The sequence below is a fragment of the Platalea leucorodia genome (genome assembly GCF_965183815.1).
Source record: "Platalea leucorodia genome assembly, chromosome: 28".
Classification (NCBI taxonomy): domain Eukaryota; kingdom Metazoa; phylum Chordata; class Aves; order Pelecaniformes; family Threskiornithidae; genus Platalea; species Platalea leucorodia.
Window position 1 is genome coordinate 377,312 of NC_138850.1, and position 17,837 is coordinate 395,148.

The 17,837-nt window shown below is 56.5% G+C and overlaps 3 protein-coding genes across 13 annotated transcripts; 1 reads left to right on the forward strand and 2 right to left on the reverse strand.

Annotated features, from left to right (window-relative positions):
• Nucleotides 1–980: 980 nt before the first annotated feature.
• On the reverse strand, nucleotides 981–3,667 carry LOC309601046 (butyrophilin subfamily 1 member A1-like). 3 transcript variants are annotated; one of them, XM_082333877.1, is made up of 3 exons: nucleotides 3,344–3,486; nucleotides 2,374–2,476; nucleotides 981–2,047 (listed from the first exon to the last, which is right to left on the reverse strand). In XM_082333877.1, exons 2-3 carry the CDS (start codon nucleotides 2,447–2,449, stop codon nucleotides 1,536–1,538), a joined length of 588 nt encoding a protein of 195 aa, XP_082190003.1. In that variant the 5' UTR covers nucleotides 2,450–2,476; nucleotides 3,344–3,486; the 3' UTR covers nucleotides 981–1,535. The 3 variants fall into 3 exon arrangements, with proteins under 3 accessions (XP_082190003.1, XP_082190002.1, XP_082190001.1); XM_082333876.1 differs by having other exon boundaries at nucleotides 3,270–3,486; XM_082333875.1 differs by lacking the exon at nucleotides 3,344–3,486 and adding an exon at nucleotides 3,509–3,667 and having other exon boundaries at nucleotides 986–2,047.
• A 121-nt stretch (nucleotides 3,668–3,788) lies between these two features.
• On the forward strand, nucleotides 3,789–17,809 carry LOC309601010 (zinc finger protein RFP-like). 9 transcript variants are annotated; one of them, XM_082333759.1, is made up of 11 exons: nucleotides 3,855–3,942; nucleotides 4,643–4,952; nucleotides 5,400–7,540; nucleotides 10,162–10,671; nucleotides 11,383–11,478; nucleotides 11,560–11,778; nucleotides 11,878–11,900; nucleotides 12,190–12,305; nucleotides 12,730–12,777; nucleotides 13,339–13,523; nucleotides 13,685–17,809. In XM_082333759.1, exons 3-11 carry the CDS (start codon nucleotides 7,274–7,276, stop codon nucleotides 13,745–13,747), a joined length of 1,527 nt encoding a protein of 508 aa, XP_082189885.1. In that variant the 5' UTR covers nucleotides 3,855–3,942; nucleotides 4,643–4,952; nucleotides 5,400–7,273; the 3' UTR covers nucleotides 13,748–17,809. The 9 variants fall into 9 exon arrangements, with proteins under 9 accessions (XP_082189881.1, XP_082189880.1, XP_082189885.1 ...); XM_082333755.1 differs by having other exon boundaries at nucleotides 3,789–3,942; nucleotides 4,870–4,952; nucleotides 7,423–7,540; nucleotides 13,339–17,809; XM_082333754.1 differs by having other exon boundaries at nucleotides 3,854–3,942; nucleotides 4,666–4,952; nucleotides 13,339–17,809.
• Nucleotides 7,538–9,112, reverse strand: LOC309601047 (histone H1.2-like). The gene has a single exon (XM_082333878.1). It carries the CDS (start codon nucleotides 8,166–8,168, stop codon nucleotides 7,653–7,655), a length of 516 nt encoding a protein of 171 aa, XP_082190004.1. The 5' UTR covers nucleotides 8,169–9,112; the 3' UTR covers nucleotides 7,538–7,652.
• Nucleotides 17,810–17,837: the final 28 nt, after the last annotated feature.

The following is a 17,837-nucleotide window of genomic DNA, read 5'->3' on the forward strand; positions in this document are numbered from 1 at the left end:
TTTGGTGACCGTTGCCTTCTCAGCTCTCCCAGCAATGTTTCACCAAAGTGAGGAGTTTTTGCGGGGCGGGATTGTGGATGTCCTCGGCTTGCGGAGTTGGCGGCTCCATCTCCTGGGATGAACCGGGTCTATCCCAGCATAGCCCAGACCCCAAGGAAACCTTTCCTGCTCCCTCTCCGCATCCATCCTCACCCTACAAAAGAACCCTCTTCAGATCAGCTACATTTTTAGCATCATTTAACACTCGATGACAACTAAATTTAGTATTTTTGAGGGCTTTTAATGCGCCCTTGAGCTGCTTGCAAGATTTTCACGAGATGAGATGGCCTGAGGGTATTACCAGAGAAATGAGCACACTATTTAGCAATAACTTCATAATTACTGCTGGAAAACTGAGCCAAATTTAACCTGGAGTAGGGCACTTATATGTCTCCTTCTTATTCTTCTTATTATTATTGTTATTGTTATTATTATTATTTTTGCAAGAGTGGGTCAAACAACAATGCTGAGAGTTACAGCTTCTTTTCCTCCCCTGCTTCAAATATTGCAGCTCAAAATCCACTTTCCCTCAATCCCAACTGATTCTTGCAGCCAAAATGTTGGAAATGACATTGGAAATGAAAAATTAAGGATGTTTTGGTGCTGGGGGGAGGGAAAAAATACGATTTTCCTCCAAATAAGCCTACCAAGGCCACTGCCTCCAAGGGTGAAACTGAATTTGCTGGCGGGTTTTGGGTTGGGTTGGTTTCGGCAGAGGTTTTTCTCCCACCTCGGCATGACGGCAGGCGGGGGCGGGAGGTGGGACCGGGTCGGAGAAATATTTTGGTTGCTTGGATTTAATGTAAACACGAGGTGCTGGGGTCAGGAATCCCATGTGGGGCAGCTCTGGGGGTCAGGGCAGCCTTGGGGGTCTTTGTGGGGCTGGGGCAGGTTGGTGGTGGGTCAAATGCAAACACCTCCTCCTTCTTATAGCAAAAAAAAAAAAAGTGTTTATTATATTCTGGGAACATTTATAATTAACGGCGCATTAATTACATCCTGAGCGTGGGCAACAGCAGCAGAAAACGGGGGAGAGGGAAGTGAGCACGAGCACATCCTTCTGATGACAAAATCAGGTTTAAACCGAGGTAGCGGCTGGTATTAACGCAAAGCCTGCAAAAATTAAGATTTTTAGTTTGGGTTGGAAGCCCGGTCAGGGACGGGCATCGAGGTCAGTAAAAAAAACCTTCAGAGGGGGCTGAGTTTGGGAGGCAAACCTGCGTTTTCAGCTCAAAAGCAGCTCGGTGAAGCCCAGCTCCCGTTAACGGGCTTTGGATGAGTTTCACGACAGCAGCTTTCAGACGAGGTGGGGCGCACCGAGCTTGGACCCAAACCCCCCTGGATATAACCCAAAATGGAGACATCTAAGATGGAGGTAGCACCATAAGCTGAGGTGGAAATGACTCCAAGACCTGGAAAAATAAGAGTTGAGGAGCATCAAGGAGCGTTTCAAACCACCGTGGAGCAACCAGCTTCGAGGGGACCCCGCCAGTGCATCAGCCTTTGGGGGACAGTTTGATGGTGGAGAGGAGCACGCAGAAGTAGGGGAAGACCCTCTCTCCGCTGAAGGAGGCCACAGGGAAGGTGAAGATGCGTTGGCGGCTGCTGACAGCGTAGAAGGAGACCTGTCCCACCTCGTAGTCCAAGTAGACCCCGATCTCACCGTTGAGGAGCAGGACGGAGGTGTTGGAAGGAGCCGTGAGGGCCACGCAGAGCTCGTCGTACTTCTGCAAGCCCCAAATCTCGGCGTTGGGCTTGAAGAGGACCCAGCCTTTCCTCTGGACTGACTCGCGGGCCACCCCAACGGCCCAGAAGCGCCCGTTCACCTCCACCTCCCAGTAGTGACGGCCTGAGGTGAAGCCCTCGCTGCCCAATATGCACGGATCCGTGTCGAACCGGCCCGGACCCTCGGGCCACCGGCGTCCAGGTCTACCCCAGGTGGCCTCTTTGAGGTCCTCGGAGAGGATCACCTCGGGACCCGCCGTGGCCGGATCCAGGGTCACGTCCACTGGAGAGCAAAACAGGGAAGGAAACAGAAGCCAAACTTAAGCGTAAAGGATGCAAAAATCCCCTTCACTGGTTACTTTTCAAGGAGAAAGGGAGAGGAGGGGCGAGGCTGGAGATGGAGGAGCCAAGAGATGGAGGTTGGAGATGGAGGTTGGAGATGGAGGTTGGAGATGGAGGATCTCCAGGCAAGGCTGGAGATGGAGAAGCCAAGAGATGGAGGTTGGAGATGGCGAAGCCAAGGAGACAGAAGGTGGACAATCTCGCCTGATGCAGCCCAGAAAACCTCAGGAATCGGCACTTTGCTCCCCTCCGGCTGCCTTTGGTTACCTTCAAACTGTTTTGCCGTCTGGTAATCCAGGACGAGGTCCCACGTGCGTGGCCGTGGTTTGAGGGAGAAAGCCATCGTGCCCGCAACGTCCTCCCCTCCCGGCTACAAGCACAGAAAGGGAAAAGAAGGAATAAAATAAAATTATTATCCTACAAATGGGCACATCTCAGCTTTTCACCCCTTTTTCTGTCAGCAAACGGGTTCAACCGCTGCGTTTAATCAAAATACTTGAAAGAAAATCCCTTTTTTTCCTCCAGCAGCTGCCAAGGAGCTTGGTTCCTTTATGGGAAGACCCACGGCGATGGATTAAATCTGTTAATTGCCTGATGACTATGAGGGGAACGAGGAGCACGTGGGGATGGACCCATCTGCCTCACACCCCAAGATCCCCATTCCTTGTGCTGCCTCAGGGGTGAATCCGTCTTAAATCCGTCTCTGCCCCCACCATTCATTTTCTGGGGCAATCAAATCCAACAAGGTTTATTTAAGTGAGGAAAAATCCTTAAAATTGAGATAAGGCGAGACCAGCTCTCGCATCCAGAGAAATCCTGCGAGAGGTGGAGAAATTTGTCGCTGGAAAATGTGCACAGGGGAGATAAGGGCCGGTGTCGAAGGGCCTCGAATCCGTCCTCCAAAACCCGGCGTGGGGCTTTGAGCGCAAACAAGGGGTTGCCTGCGGTAAAGGGCACTGGGAATTAGGAATAAAGCCCCAAAATGGTTGAATAAACCACGCCGCGATGCTGAAAAATAAACAAATTGCTTCTTTTCTGCAGGCTTTCCCCGGCAAAACTGCAGAGAGGGGAATTAAAGCAGTGGGTGGATGAGTCAAAGTGGGAAAAAGGTGGGAAAATCACCCTTAAATTAAGATAAAAGCAGGAGCCGCGTTGTTTCTCACCCAAATTTCCCCAGCCGGGTCGTTATGGGTAGATGAGAAGCAAATAATAACCGGGAGCAATGACTGCAAAACACCTTTAAATCCGAAACAAAGCTCCTGAGGGCAAAGCAAGGCGAAATCCGCTTTCCTTCCCTCGGTGATGGGATGGGGCGAGTGCTCAAAATCCCCCTTTTGCCCCCAAAAGACGGCGGGGTGATGTTACCCCCCCGGCAGCGCGGGGATTCTCCCCTCTCTCAAACCTTTCGAGGTTTTCCTTGGTGGCGCCGGCGCCGTCTTGGGGTTCCTCTGGCTGCTTTTCCTCCACCGGCTGCTTCTCCGCTTGGGTTTTTTCCCCCCTCTTGGGGTTTTTTTCCCCTCTTGGGATTTTTCCCCCTCTCCCTGGCACAGGCTCAGCGAAAGCTCGGTCCCGTCTCTGCCTCCGCCAGCTTTTATCAGCCGGGAAGGGAGGAGAACCCCAATCTCCCGCCCGCAGACGGGGCCGCGATGGCCTCGGACGCCTCCTGCACCCTCCGATTGCACCTTTATATTTTTTTTTTTTGCTCCCCCGTTTCAGGGCCGTTGACGTTCGCAGTGTAGGTGCTGGGGAGGGAGGGGAGAAAACAGAAAGGTGATGGGCAAGCAGCTGCGGGCCGCGGCCACGAAGGTTTTTGGGGAGCCCGCCGAGAGCTGCGAGGTGAGAGGGTCTTGCTCCGACCCATCGGGCCTCTTCCCCCCCAAAGTGGTGGGGAGTGAAAATATTGTAATCTCTTGGTGGGAAAGGAAAGGGGCGGCACCTGGTGCTGGTCGTGGGGGACACAAATTCAGAGGTATTTGGGGAGAAATTCTGGTCTTTTAGAAGGAATTCTGTTCTTTTGGGAGGAGTTCAGAGGTATTTGGGGAGAATTCAGGTCCTTTTGGAGGAATTCAGAGGTATTTGGGGAGAATTTGGCTATTCTGGGAGAATTCAGAGGTATTTTAGGAGCAATTCAGAGGCATTTTGGGAAGAATTCTGTTATTTCGGGAGGAATTCAGAGATATTTTTGAAGAACTCAGCGATATTTGGGGAGGAATTCAGTTATTTTGGGAGAATTCAGTTATTTTAGGGGCAATTCAGAGTTATTTTGGAAAGATTCAGTTATTCTGGGAGAAGCCAGAGGTATTCTGGGAGGAAGAGGCGGTTGCTCAAGGGAAGGCAGCAGCGGGCGCAGCCCCACTCTCACCTCCCCACCTCCTTCCCGACACGGGGAGACCCGGAACGAAGCCGGGAACGGGGAACTTTTCCCCACGCAGAGGAAAAGGGGGTTTTGTGGTCCCTTTTTTCCTGCCCCCCCCCCCCCCCAAATGGCCTCAGCCTCCCTGGGGCTCTGCTGCTGACCCACCTGGGTTCCCCGCAGCAAAGGCAGCTCCTCTCCCGCAGCTCTTGGGGGACAAGAACAAGCACGAGGCGGGATGAGGAGCGGGCCGAAGGCCGGAGAGCCCCGGCAAGGACGGAGCCTCCCCTGGGCGATGCAGGACAGGGGCACGAGAGCCGGGCTCTGCCAGATGCCGCCTTTCCCCCCGGACACCTGGGAGCTGCCCGTGTCCCCCGAGACGCCAACTATTTTATATCCCCGGATTTTAGATTCTCTCCCAGCCCGGATCCTGCAGAAGCTGGCAGATGATCCCACAAAAAAAACCAACAAACTCCAGTTTTCAGTGCATAAGGTAAACGTTAAGGTATTTATTAACTCTGCGGGGCGGGGGAGGAGGCAGCGGGACACAGGGCCCGACCCGTGCGTCACGAGAAGCGGCTGCGGACCTGGCTGAGAACTGCGCTGCCGGACTCTGACCGCGCACGCGTGGTGAGCGGACCTGATTGAGAACAGCCGCCCCCCCCCCCCCCCCCCCCCCGGGCGGTACCGGGGCCGCACGGCCGCAGCTTCTCTCCGCCGCTGGAAGGGGGCTCCGGCTCCGGCCCGCTGGGAGCAGCCGATCGCCGCGCCTCGCCCGTCCCTCGGTGCAGCTCTTTGGGTGACTCGGGGCGGCGGCCACCCCTGAAGCGCGGCCCCTTTTTATGCGCGCCTCGGCCGCCCCTCGGTGCGCTTTTGGCGGCTCCAGTCGGCAGCCACCCCTCGGTGCAGCCTTTAACGCTTCGCCCGTCCCTCCGTGCAGCTCTTAAGGTGCCACGCGGCAGCCGCCACCCTCGGTGCAGCTCTTTTACTGCCATCTCCTTACCGCGGCGCAGCCCCTCGGTGCGGTTCTGTCGACCCCAGTGAGCGGCCGCCGCCCGGTGCAGCTCCTTTATTACCGGTTCGCCCGTCCCTCGGCGCAGCTCTTTCGGTGACACGGGGCGGCAGCCACCCCCGGCGCAGCCCGGCCAGCTCCTCAGTCCCCTTCCCCCGGCGCGGCCCCTCGGAGCCACACCTCGCCGTTCGCCGAGTGCACTTTTAGCGACTCCAGGCAGAGACCATCCCCCGGCGTAGCTTCTATTCCTGCCTCATCCGTCGCTCGGCGCAGCTCTTCATTGCCCTTCCGATGTCCCGTCCCTCGGTGCAGCCCCTTCGCTTGCCGCTTCGCCCGCCCCTCGGTGCAGCTCCTTCGGTGACAGGGGCAGCGGCAGCCACCCCTCGCCGCAGCTTTCATTGACGCCTCACCTCCCGTCCCCCAGCGCAGCCCCTTTCGTTGCCGCCTCTCAGCGCAGCTCTTTATTGCCCCTCCGATGTCCCTTCCCTCCCGCTTCGCCCGCCCCTCGGTGCCGCTCCTGCGGTGACACGGGGCGGCGGCCGCGCCTCGGCGCAGCCCTTCCATCCCCACCCCACCTCCCTTGCCCTCGGCGCGGCGCCTTTTGGTCGCACCTCGCCCGCCCCTCGGTGCAGCCGACTCCAGTCGGCGGCCGTCCCCCGGCGCAGCCCCTTTCCGTGCCGCCTCGCCCGCCCCTCGGTGCAGCTCTTTCGGTGACAGGGGGCAGCGGTCACCCCTCGGTGCAGCGCCTTCCGATGTCCCTTCCCCCAGCGCAGCCCCTTTTTACTCGCACCTCCCCGGCACCTCGGTGGTTTCAGCGACTTCAGGCAGCGGCCATCCCTCGTGCTCTTTCATTACCTCCTCGCCCGTCCCTCGGCGCTGCTCACAGTGACACACGGCAGCAACCCCCCCTCGCACCTCCCGTCCCTCGGTGCAGCCCCTTCCCGTGCCGCCTCGCCCGCCCCTCGCTGCAGCTCTTTCGGTGACAGGGGGCGGCGGCCACCCCCGGCGCAGCCCTTCCATCACCGCCCGTCACCCTCCCTTTTCCCGGCGCAGCCCCTTTCACTCACACCTCGCCCGCCCCTCGGGGCAGTTTTAGCGACTCCAGTCGGCGGCCGTCCCCGGCGCAGTTCGCGTTACCCCCCTCGCCCGTCCCTCGGTGCAGCTCTTTCGGTGACACGGGGCGGCAGCCACCCCTCCCTGCATCATTTACTGATGCCTCGCACCTCCCGTCCCCCAGTGCAGCCCCTTCCATCACGGTCCCGCCATCTCCCTTTTGTCAGCACAAGCCCTTTCTGTTCGCACCTCGCTCTTCCCGCGGTGCAGCTCTTTCGGTGACACGGAGCAACGGCCCCCCCTCCGTGCAGCTCTTACTACCATCGCCTTTGGCGGAGCGCAGCCCCTTTATTCACCCATCACCGGCCCCTCGGTGCAGTTATTGGCGACTCCAGTCGGCAGACGTCCCCCAGGAAATTTTTATTACCCCCTCGCCCGTCCCTCGGTGCAGCTCTCACAACGACACACGGCAACAACCATCCCTCGCTGCACCCCTTTTATTACCCCCTCGCACCTCCCATCCCTCGGTGCAGCCCCTTCCCGTGCCGCCTCGCCCGTCCCCCAGTGCAGCTCTTTCGGTGACACCGGGCGGCGGCCAACCCTCGCTGCAGCTTTTACCGGTCCCTCAACACCTCCCGTTCCCCAGTGCAGCCCCTTCCATCGCTGCCTCGCCGCAGCGCCCACAATGACAGACGGCAGCACCCAGCCCTCGCTGCGGCCCTTTTATTACCCCCTCGCACCTCCCCTCAATGCAGCCGCTTCGCCCGTCCCCCGGTGCAGCTCTTTCCGTGACACGCGGGCAGCAGGCAACCCCCGGCGCAGCCCCTTCCATCACGGCCCCGCTCTCTCCCTTTTCCCCGCACAACCCCTTTCTGTTCACCCCTCTCTCTTCCCTCAGTGCAGCTCTTTCAGTGGCACGGAGCACGGCCACCCCTCACTACAGCTCTTTTACCGACGCTTCACCCCAAGGAGCAACCGCGGAGCAGCTCCCTCCCTCCGGGCCCGGCCGAGAGCAGGTAGCACCACCTCGGTCACGCCCCCGTGACCAGCTCCTCTGCTGAACCCCCTAGAGTGGCTCTTAAAAGAGCCTTTGGGTTCAACATTTACTCGTCCACCACGGGCCCGCTCCTACAACTCGCCCTCAGCCACCGCCGCAGGACCCCCAGCCTCCTCCGCGCCCCCGGCCGCCTCCTCTGCTGCCGCCGCTGCCGCCTTTGCCCGCGATTTTCCCGGCTTCTTCAGCCGCTGTGCGCTAGCTTTACCAGGGCGCCTCGGCCCCTTCGTCTTCCCGGCAGGGCGCTGACGGGCTTCACCGGCCGCCCTCCCGCGCCGCCCGGCTCCCGCCGCTCGCTCCTTACCGATACGGAATGAACCGGCGACGCCGCTGCCTGTCACTCGCTGCAGGAGCCCCTTGTCAAGCAAAGCACCAACAGCTGCCTTCAACCGACCGCTGTTCCGCACCACATCATACCCCTCCATAGCCAGCGTCTTCTTAATGAGCGCTAACGAAGCTCCTTTCCGGGCCGTAGAGAGACAAACAGCGCGGAGGATCAGATCCGACAACGACGACCGCCCGCGCTTCTGCGGCACCGACCTCGCCGCCCTCGAACCGGCGGGCTGCGCCGCGGCCTTCCCCCGCGGCATGGTCCGGCCGCCGGCTTCGACGCGCTGCTCCGCTCCGCCCCGCTCCTTCCTCCTTCGCTGCCTCGCCCCGACTGCGCCGCAGCGCCGCCCGGCGGCTCCTTATATAGCCCCGTGGCGGACGCAAACGAGTCAACCTCTCCCACGCTCATCCCCCCTCCCCTCCCCGACGGACGCAACCGAGTCAACCTCCCCCCGCCCCTCCCTCCTCCCCCCGCCCCTCCCTCCCGCCGGCGCCCAAATTCCGCTTTTCCTCCCCCCAAAAAACGCACCCCGCTCCCCCGAGGGAAGCGCCAGAGCTGGGTTCACCCGTCTGCCACGGCCCTTCGTGTCCCCGCGGCCAGGCCCTAGAGAAATCGCGTTAAAAAAAATCTCCTAAAAGGCTAAAAGTTGCCGCAGAAAGTCGAGCGGGTGTGACACACGCTCGCCCCAAGGCGCTGCAGCTCTGGGAGCTGTTTATAAATAAAAAAACCAATTTTTAAACAAGGTATAAATTATGGTTGGCTTTATATGTATGTATATAGATAACGAGAGATTTTTCAAAAATTTGATAAACTCTAGAAAAATATTTACATTTTTTATAGTTCTGCTTTACCCTCCTACCACCAAAGCATTTCACAAGCTCTTTTTTCTCCCTCTCCAGAAGGGCCAATAAGCACCTGAAATAATTAAAAATCAATTAACCACGAAGTTTATTTTTCGTTGATTGAATTCCTGTTGCCGCCACTTCTTAGAAAAAAACAATTCAAAAAAAATTTAAAAAATGGTTCGGAGGGTTGCTTTGCTTTTTTCCCCACCCAAGAGAGCCGCCCCCAGAATTTAAACTTTGGGGTTTATTTTGGTTTGGTTCCTCCCGCTCTGCCTCGTCCGGTCGCACCGCGCTTTGCTGCCTCGCACCCCGCCGCCCTCGAGGCCCCGCGCGCGGGGGAACAGCGCGAAGGGGGGGGGGGGGGGGGGCGGAATCACAAGCGCCGCCTCCTATTGGCCGCCGGACGCGCTGAGGCTTCCTATTGGCTGCGAGCGATCAACCAATGAAAACAGAGCTTTTCGATCCGCTCTCCCGCGGCGAAGGTGGGTTCTCCCCCCCGCATAGGAGCGAATCCGCGTCTATTAACGGGGTTTTTGCGGGGGTAACAAAGGCCCGGTGGCTTTTTTCAGCTCTTTTACCTATTTTTACCCTCGTGGCAAGCCGGGGTGGGGGTGGGGGGTGGCAGCGCCTCTGATTTCCCTGGGGAAGGGGCTGTGGTTTTCCCGGGGAAAAGCCAAAGCTGATTAATTTGGAGCTCAGCGACCTGTGTTTTTTACAGCTCTATTTGGGAATATCCAGCTTATTTTACTGGTTTATCAGCCTCATCCATAACTTCAATAATTCCCGATTAGTCTTTTTTTTTCTTTTTAATTATTTTTATGTGGGCTGTATATTATAAAAGTGAAACTTCCAGCTCAAAGACCCTTGTTTGGTTTGGTTCTCTGAATTAATTTTGTTACACAGCACATTAACATTATTCCCTCCTGAGATGGGAGCTTCTCAGCCTTGGCTTAAGGCTGCTCTAACACTGTTTCCAGCCACAGATCCTGCGCCTGGTAGCTCTTATTTTTTCCCCTCTGCTGCTTATTTTTCACATATGATTCGGGTGCTGAGGTTTAGCGGTGTTTTTTTATTTCCCTTTAAACTCCCCACCAGCTTACTGCTGGTGACACAGCCAATATCCACATAAGCTCCGCAATACAGAGCAGGAACTCTGCTCACTCCTTGCATTCCTGCATTAATCCCTGCTTTCTACAGCCCCCCTGCGGCTGCAGTTCGCTTCCCCTGGGCGCAGCCGGAGTGGTAGAAAACTCACCCTGCAAATAAGTCACCTCTCTCAAACCCCTGGCAATCGCTGCCCGCGTTCTCTGGTGTCATAAAATCCTTGCTGGCCATGTCCTCGGGGGTTGTTTTATCGCTGGGCTGGTGGGAACGTCAGATAAGCTCTGTGTTTTTTTTCCCCACGAGGCTCCGGATGCCAACACCGGCCTCCTGCCCCGTCACTGCTTCCAGGAAAACCATTGCCCGGCCCCTTCGCGTGGGCGTTTCTTCAAAGTTTCTTCTTTCTTCGTTGCCTCGGCCATGGCTGCGGGGAGCGCTGTGGAAAATCTCCAGGAGGAAACCACCTGTGCCATCTGCTTGGATTTCTTCTGTGATCCCGTCATGCTCCTGAGTTGCGGCCACAATTTTTGCCGCCGTTGCCTCGATCGTTGCTCCGTGGATGCCACCGGGGCCGGCTCCTGCCCCCAATGCCGTTTACCTTTTCCCTGCGGTGGCTTCCGTCCCAACCGGCAACTGGCCAACGTGGTGGCAGCTGTCCAGGAGCTGGCAACGCCGTCGCTGGAGGAGTTTTGCCGGCGGCACCGCCAACCCCTCACCCTTTTTTGTCACCGGGATGGGATCCTCCTCTGCACTGCCTGCGCCGAGCATCGCGCCCACCCCGCCGTGCCCCTCGAAGAGGCCGCTCGCTGGTACAGGGTAAGCGAAACCCCAGCTCAAATACCTTCTCCCTGCCAGAGCGAGGCTAAAAACCCACTCTCCCCTAAAACTCAGCCCCAAAAATATGTATTTTCAGATGGGGCAAAGCTTTTCCCCATCTTTCCAGGGGGAAAGAAAGCACTGCAAGCATCCAAAAGTCAAAATTGAGCTGAAATACTGCAATTTTCTGAGGCTTGAATATGCAGTGGGGTGGGGGGGTGGCAGTTTGGAGACCAAAACTCTAAATATTGGTGATTCAAAAGCTCCTGCCCTCACCCAGTGCCTGTGCTGTGGAGGGTTCCTGCTCTGCTACTGAGTGTGGAGGGGAAATAGGGGTCCCCAAAGGGGGTCTGGACCCAGCTAGGGGTGCAAGGGAGGAGGAGAAGGGGGGCTGGGGTGTTTAAGGGGCTGCTGGGGACGTTTCAGGGGAGGTCTTGGAGAGATGGGGTATCCCAGCCTGGCTGGGAGACCCGTAGTGGACATATATCACTGTATATTTATATATCTATATAGGTAATGTGTGGGTACACATATAGCATAGCTATAAACCTAATTGTAACATGGATATGCATGCGCATATCTGCTTCAGCGCAGCTGGAGAGGAGGATGAGGATGGGGCTGCCCACACTGACTGTATCCCGGGTCCTTTAGGGGTGCCAGCCCCCCTTTTTCCCCCCCTCCAGAAGCCAAAGCCCCTTTTCCCGGTTGCAGGAGCAATTTGAAGCTTCCCTAAAAGCCCTGCAAGAGGAGGATGAGCGACATGCCGGGCTGGCGGCGGCAGCGGAGGAGACGAGACGGGAGATGCTGGTGGGTGTTCCTGCCGTCGGTGGGGGCCAAACTGCTTCATCCCCCGCTCCAGCATCCTCCTCCTCTCCCTTCATCCCCCAGGCTCGAGTCGATGCCGAGAAGCAGAAGCTGCTGGCAGTGCTGGAAGGGCTTCGGCGGGCACTGGGCAAGCAGGAATCACGGTTCTTGGCCCGTTTGTGTCACCTACGCCGAGGGCTGGAGGAGCAGCGACGCGGTGAAGCCGCTGAGCTGGCCCGGCTCCGGCAACGCCGCACGGAGCTCCAGGCCAAGTGTCAGCAGCCGGACAGTGACCTGCTACGGGTGAGCCAAATCTTCCCCCCAAAGCCCTCTGTTTTCCCCCCTCTTTGGCTTTTATTCCCAGGCAAACAGCCCTGAGCATCTCTCTCCCTTCCTCTCCAGGATGCCCAAATCACCTTGAGCAGGTATCAAGGCCAAAAAGCATCACCAGGAACACCGGTTTTGGGCCAAAATCCTCCCGTTTGGGGGTTTCCTCCTCACCCTGCATCCTTTTCCCCCGGGATTTTTGCTTTTGACCTGGGGGAGGTTGATGGTTAATCCCAAGCTTAGTGGCAATTGGGATCTCCTGTCGCATCTTGCAGGAGCTGGAACCCTTCTGGGGAAAATAAAGCTTTCCCCATGGTTTTCCAGCACAGGGAAGGGAAATGTGGGGACTTCTCAGCGTTAAACACCCCAATTTCCCCCCCCCCCGAGGTGCACGGAGTGGAGGATGCAGCCACGGCTGCCACCGATGCTGGAGCTGGAAGCGGAGCTTGAAGATTTTGCCCTGAAAACCAACGTGCTGGCAGAGGCAGCGAAGCAGTTTAAAGGTGTTTGGAGGGGAAAAAGGGGCAAAGAAGGGGATTTAATAAACAGAAATCAGAGCTTGGAGTGGGGATGGGGGTGGGCAGAGACACACACACCCCCCCCCAGGGTTGACAAAGTTTGGCTGGAAGGTCCAAGCATTGCAAATGCCCCTTTAATTAAAAAAAAAAAAAATCAGGGATTTATCCCCTTTGTAGCAGCTTTAGGGGGTGAGAAGCTGCAGGTGGGAGGTGCAGAGGTCTGCTGGCTGTTAATTAACACCCGAATTAGGACACTAATTAGGTGTGGAGGGAGGTGATGCCCCACACAGAGGGGGTTTGAGTCTCCCACCTCCGGCGGTTTTGCCCTCTCCATGTGATGGGGGGATGTGGGGCAGCCGCAGGGCTGGATCCAGGGGTACAAATCTCTGGGGTCATCTTCTATTTCCAGACATCTTGGGGTGCTTCCTGGAGGAAGACTCGGGGGGATACCGGAGAGGTGAGTCAGTCTTTGGGGATGGCCTTTGGGTTCAGTGCCTGGGGCTGATGCTCAGATTCAGCATCCCGAGCTGGGGCTCAGCTGCAAAATCTGGAGCTGATGCCCTGGTGCAACACCCAGGAGCGATGCTTGGGTGCAATATTTAAAGGTGACGCTCCGGTGCGACTTTTAGAGCTGATAATCGGGTGCAACGTTTGAAGCTGATGTTCTGGTGCAACATCCAGATGCAATACCCAGGGTTGATTTTTAGGAGCAAATCCTGGGACTGATGCTTGGGTGCAATATTTGAAGCTGATGCTCTGGTGCAGCGTCTGGATGCGATGCCTAGGGCTGATGCTCAGGTGCAATATTTGGAGCTGATCATTAGGTGCAAGATTTGAAGCTGATGCTCTGGTGCAATATTTCGAGCTGATGCTCTTCTGCAACGTCTGGGGCTGGTGCTCTGGTGCGATGCCCAGGACGATGCTCAAATGCAATATTTGGAGCTGATATTCCACTGCAACACCCAGGGCTGATAAACTGGTGTACCGAGCCCTGCTAACACCCCTCTCCTCCCCCCAGCAACCGTGACACTGGACCCAGCCACAGCTCACCCCCAAATCCTGGTGTCAGCAGACGGCCGGACTGCGGGACGCCGGGAATCCCCCCTGGCTCCTCTTCCTTCGGGAACAGAGCGCTTTGAGTCTCTCTGCTGCGTTTTGGGGCGGCAGGGCTTTGCGGGAGGCCGGCACCGCTGGGCCGTGGAGGTTCGTCCCGGTCCCGACTGGGCGCTGGGGGTGGCTCGGGAATTTGTGTCCCGGAAAGGCTGCTTCGGTCTCAGCCCCGAACGAGGGGTTTGGGCCGTGGGGCAATGGTTGGGGCAGCTCCAGGCTCTCACCTGGCCCAGCCCCACGTCTCTGCCCCACAGCCGCATGCCCCGACGCATCGAGGTGGATTTGGATTATGCCAGAGGGCGGGTGGCTTTCCGTGACGCTGACAGCGAGACCGAAATCTTCACCTTCCCCCCAGCTGTTTTTGCCGGTGAACGACTCCGGCCACTGCTCTGGCTGGGCGAGGGGCCGGCTCTGCTCACCCTCTGCCCCTGACACCCCCAAAAACCCACCCTGAACCCCCAAAAGCAGACCCTTCCACAATCCCAACAAACCCCCTGCTTAATAAACAGCCCCAACCCCCCCACAGCCCCATTTGCTTTTCCTTTTAACACCTACTTTAGCAAAATTAACCACGTTTTGCCCTCCTGCTCCTTGCCAGGTTTACACAGACTCCAAATTCCCCTTAAATACCATTTTTTTGCCACTCTGCTGGGCAGTTCTCCAGTGAAAATAAGCATTGAAAAGGGAAAAAACCCAAGGCAATATCTTGCTTTCCACCGCAGCTTCACAGCACTCATCCCAAGCCCCTTTTCCAAAGCAAAACCTACCCTGAATGCACATTTTTCACACATTTGTTATTATTATTATTATTTAAAGAGCAGGGAAAAGTTAAAGAAAGAGGTTGAAACTAGAAATTGTCAGTGGAAACAGAGCCCAGAGAAAACAGGGAAAATGAGGCCAAAAAAATGAGAGAGCTCAGTTTGAGGAAGAAAAAGGGCTTTGCTGCTGGTGGTAGATGCCTCATAGGAAGGTTTTGCAAGTGGAGAAGTTTCTGCTTAAGATTTGCAGAAAAATTAAGGGAAGTGGGATGAAACCACTTCTTCGGCCTCCTGGGATTGCTTGGGCTGGGGCCTCTCCATGGTTTTGCAGTTGCTGCCAGGATGCGAGCGGGGAGAGAGGCCACAAACAGGATTTTATCCCTCATTTTGCCACCTATGAATGAATACAAAGGGAAAAAATAAAGAAAACCAGCACCTTAACGCAGCAGGATGTTGTTATTAGGGTTAAATCATGCAATAAAGCGCTCTATATCAGGCAGCGCAGGCAGGACCAGGCAGGTCTCCGCCTCTTACAGCCCCAACCTCTCCACCTCTGCGGCCAGACTTGCCTCTGCATCTGCAGAGGCTCATGATGTCGGCTGGGGAGGAGGAAAAGCCACCAGGAAAAGCAACAGGGAAGACAGCTGCTTTCATCATAACAGCACTAATTTTAAATAACACCGCTGACAAACCCACAGATCGACGCTAAACCCAAATTACAGCTCAGCTCCGCTGATATAATTAGTGGTCTCCCCACTTGGCTCACGGCGAGGTAGGACATAGGCGATGGCGCCCTCAAAAGACAAGAGCTCGTTACAGCACAAGGTCCAGCGAAGCTTCGTGTCACAAGCGTAAATCAAAGTCCTTCTTCACAGCATCCTGCTCCAACAAATGAGCTTCTAACACTCCACTTCATCCACTTTTCACCTGAAAAGCTTTATAGACGTTTAAATTGAAAGTCCACGAGAAAAAATAAAGCATAAACAAAAACAACAACAACTTGCTTTTCTGTGTGGCTCAGCAGGCCCAGAAAGAGCTCTCTAGTGTGGTGGAGAAAAAAAAAATATCAGGCTCTCTTCATTCGAAGGCACCTCACGAGACTCACGTCGGCGGTTTGGACCACAGAGCGCTTGGCATGGAGGGCGCACAGCCCCCACTCCTCCAGCAGAGCCAGCAGATGCACCTCACAGCCCTCCCGCAGAGCCGCCACCGCAGCCCCACGGAGCCCAAAACCCTGCCGGAGAACGGGGAAACCTCGCACCAGCCCGCAAAAAGAGGCCCCAGGCAGCAGCCTAAGAGGTTTTCTCTGCGAGAGACGGAGCTTTTTCCACAGCGCTGGAGCCCGCGGGGGACGGGGCCGCGTTTTGGGGGGGTTCGGGGCTGGAGAAGGCGCGGTCCCGGGGCGGGGTTTGGCTCCTGCCGCTGCCGCCGCTGCCGCCGCCGCCTGCTTGGCCCGCGCCATCCCGCTGCGCTGTTCCCGCCAAGCCCCAAGGCCCGCCTTCTATCCGCACCCGCAGCGATCCGATTGGCTGCTCGTCACGACACCGCGGCGTCCCATTGGCTGCGGATTCCGGCGGCGGTGCCGGGCGTGGGAGCGGACCTGAGGGAGGACTGCGCAGGCGGCGAGGCGCGTCGGCCTCGGAGGGGTCGGACCTGAGGGGGGACTGCGGGTCCCCGGCCGGGGCGGGGCCCTCGACGCTCCCCTGCTCCTCCGAGGGGCCCGGTTGCAGCGCAAAAAGGCGGATTTGGGGCCGGTTGGCAACGGTTCGGGTTCACAATCGGCGCGGGGTGTAAAAACGGGGCTCCGAAGGCGCTTTTTGGCTTAATCTCCGGCTCCTTGTAGCCAGAAGCCACCGATTTGGGCGGATTTCCCCCCCCAAGATACAGCTCCAGCGCAAACGGGGAGGGTGTCGGGACTCTTAACCCCCTGGGTTTGGGGAGCTTTGGCCCGGTTTGGGCATTTTCCCCGCAGGAGCAGCCCGCGCCCTGGGAAACGGGGATTTTTCCACCTCAACCTGTGGCCCTGGGGAGTAAAGAACCCAAGCTGGGGAGGAATTGGTTAATTAGAGAGAGACTGCACTGCTGCCTCGAGGCAAAAACGCCGATAAAACCCAAAACCCCCCTTTTTTTGTGGCAGACTGTCCCCCTTTTAAGTGAAAATGAGGAGATTTGGTGTTCTCAGCACCAGTGGTGGAGGTGGGGAGGACACTGGTCCCACAGAGGGTGAGCAAACAGCTCCAAAAAGAGCCCTAAACCCACCCGGATTTAACCCAAATCCTGCTCTGGGTGTGGAGGGAGCGTAAAACCCTCCCAGTGTCACCACTCTGCCCAGTTACCCCCACACACACCGCCCTTTTCCCCTCTTCTTATCCCAATTTACTGGGATAAAATTTCACGATTTCATTCCATTTCTTCCATTTCGTAACTTCCCCTACTCTGAAAAGCAGCCTTTTCCCCCCAAAGCGAAGCCGAGCGGGACCTTTCTCCCCCCCAAACCCCTCACTGCCAAAATTCCACCTCCGAGGCTTTATTTCAGCTAAAAAGGGGCTTTTTTTAACATAAAAGGGGCTTTTTAGCAGCAGAAATGTTGCCCCCCTGGGCCTGGGTATAAACCCCCGCTGTTCCAAGCCTGGAACATATAGGGCAGAACGTATAGACCAGCAGGCAGGCTGTGGTATGGGGCGTAACTATAGCGAGGGGAGCGTATGGACCGGGATATGGGGCCTGGATAGGGCGCCCAGAGCCTATAGCTGGATATAGGGCTACAGCCCAGACCGTATGGCCCCATATAGTACAGTGTATATATACACACACACATATATATAGTATATATATAGGGCCCGGAGCGTACAGCCACATACAGGGACTACAGCACAGACCCTTATACGTGTCCTAAACCCCACAGCCCAACACAGAGCCTGGAATATAGGGCTGAGACCATATAGCCGGGGCATATGGGTCTGTAGAGACCCACACAGACCTTTATAGACCCATATAGATTTGTATAGACCCACACAGATCTGTATAGATCTTTATAGACCCCCAGAGATCAGTATAGACCCCCAGAGATCAGTATAGACCCCTGTAGATCTGTATCGACCCCTATAGATTTGTAGAGACCCACACAGATCCGTACAGACCCCCATAGATCTGTATAGACCCATATAGATTTGTGTACAGATCTGCCTAGATTTATTTGCATTATATTTGTACACAGATCTGTACAGATCCCTATAGATCTGTATAGACCCCTATAGATCTGTATCGACCCCTATAGGTCAGTTTATGGCCTGTAGCACCCAGAGCATCGAGTTGAATATAGGGAGAAGGCCCCATAGCGCAATATAGGACCTGACGGAGCCGGGCTGAGCGGTAGCAAAACAAAAAGCTGAATTTTGGGGTGTTTTAGGGGTTTTTTTTTTTCCTTTTATTCTGGAAAATAATTTCTCCACTCGGAGCCGCCTTCGCCCCGAATCTCCCCCCATCGCGGCGCCGGAGAAGCGGCGCTTTGCCGCGTGCCAAATCCTCCCCGCTAAAGCCACACAAAAAAAAAAAAAAAACCACCAAAAAAAAAAAAAGATGAAAAAGGAGGAAACCCCCCCCCAAAAAACCAAAACAAAATACAACGAGCGGAGCAACGGCGGCCGCC

What these genes read in the sequence shown, in the direction of transcription:
- LOC309601046 (XM_082333877.1), bottom strand. Translation starts at nt 2,449, where the DNA reads ATGGCTTTCTCCCTCAAACCACGGCCACGCACGTGGGACCTCGTCCTG. An exon ending in GACGGCAAAACAGTTTGAAG is followed by an intron (nt 2,048 to 2,373) that starts GTAACCAAAGGC and finishes TTTGCTCTCCAG; the next exon opens with TGGACGTGACCCTGGATCCG.
- LOC309601047 (XM_082333878.1), bottom strand. Translation starts at nt 8,168, where the DNA reads ATGCCGCGGGGGAAGGCCGCGGCGCAGCCCGCCGGTTCGAGGGCGGCG.
- LOC309601010 (XM_082333754.1), top strand. Translation starts at nt 7,274, where the DNA reads ATGCAGCCGCTTCGCCCGTCCCCCGGTGCAGCTCTTTCCGTGACACGC. An exon ending in AGGCCGCTCGCTGGTACAGG is followed by an intron (nt 10,672 to 11,382) that starts GTAAGCGAAACC and finishes TCCCGGTTGCAG; the next exon opens with GAGCAATTTGAAGCTTCCCT. An exon ending in GCCCAAATCACCTTGAGCAG is followed by an intron (nt 11,901 to 12,189) that starts GTATCAAGGCCA and finishes CCCCCCCCCGAG; the next exon opens with GTGCACGGAGTGGAGGATGC.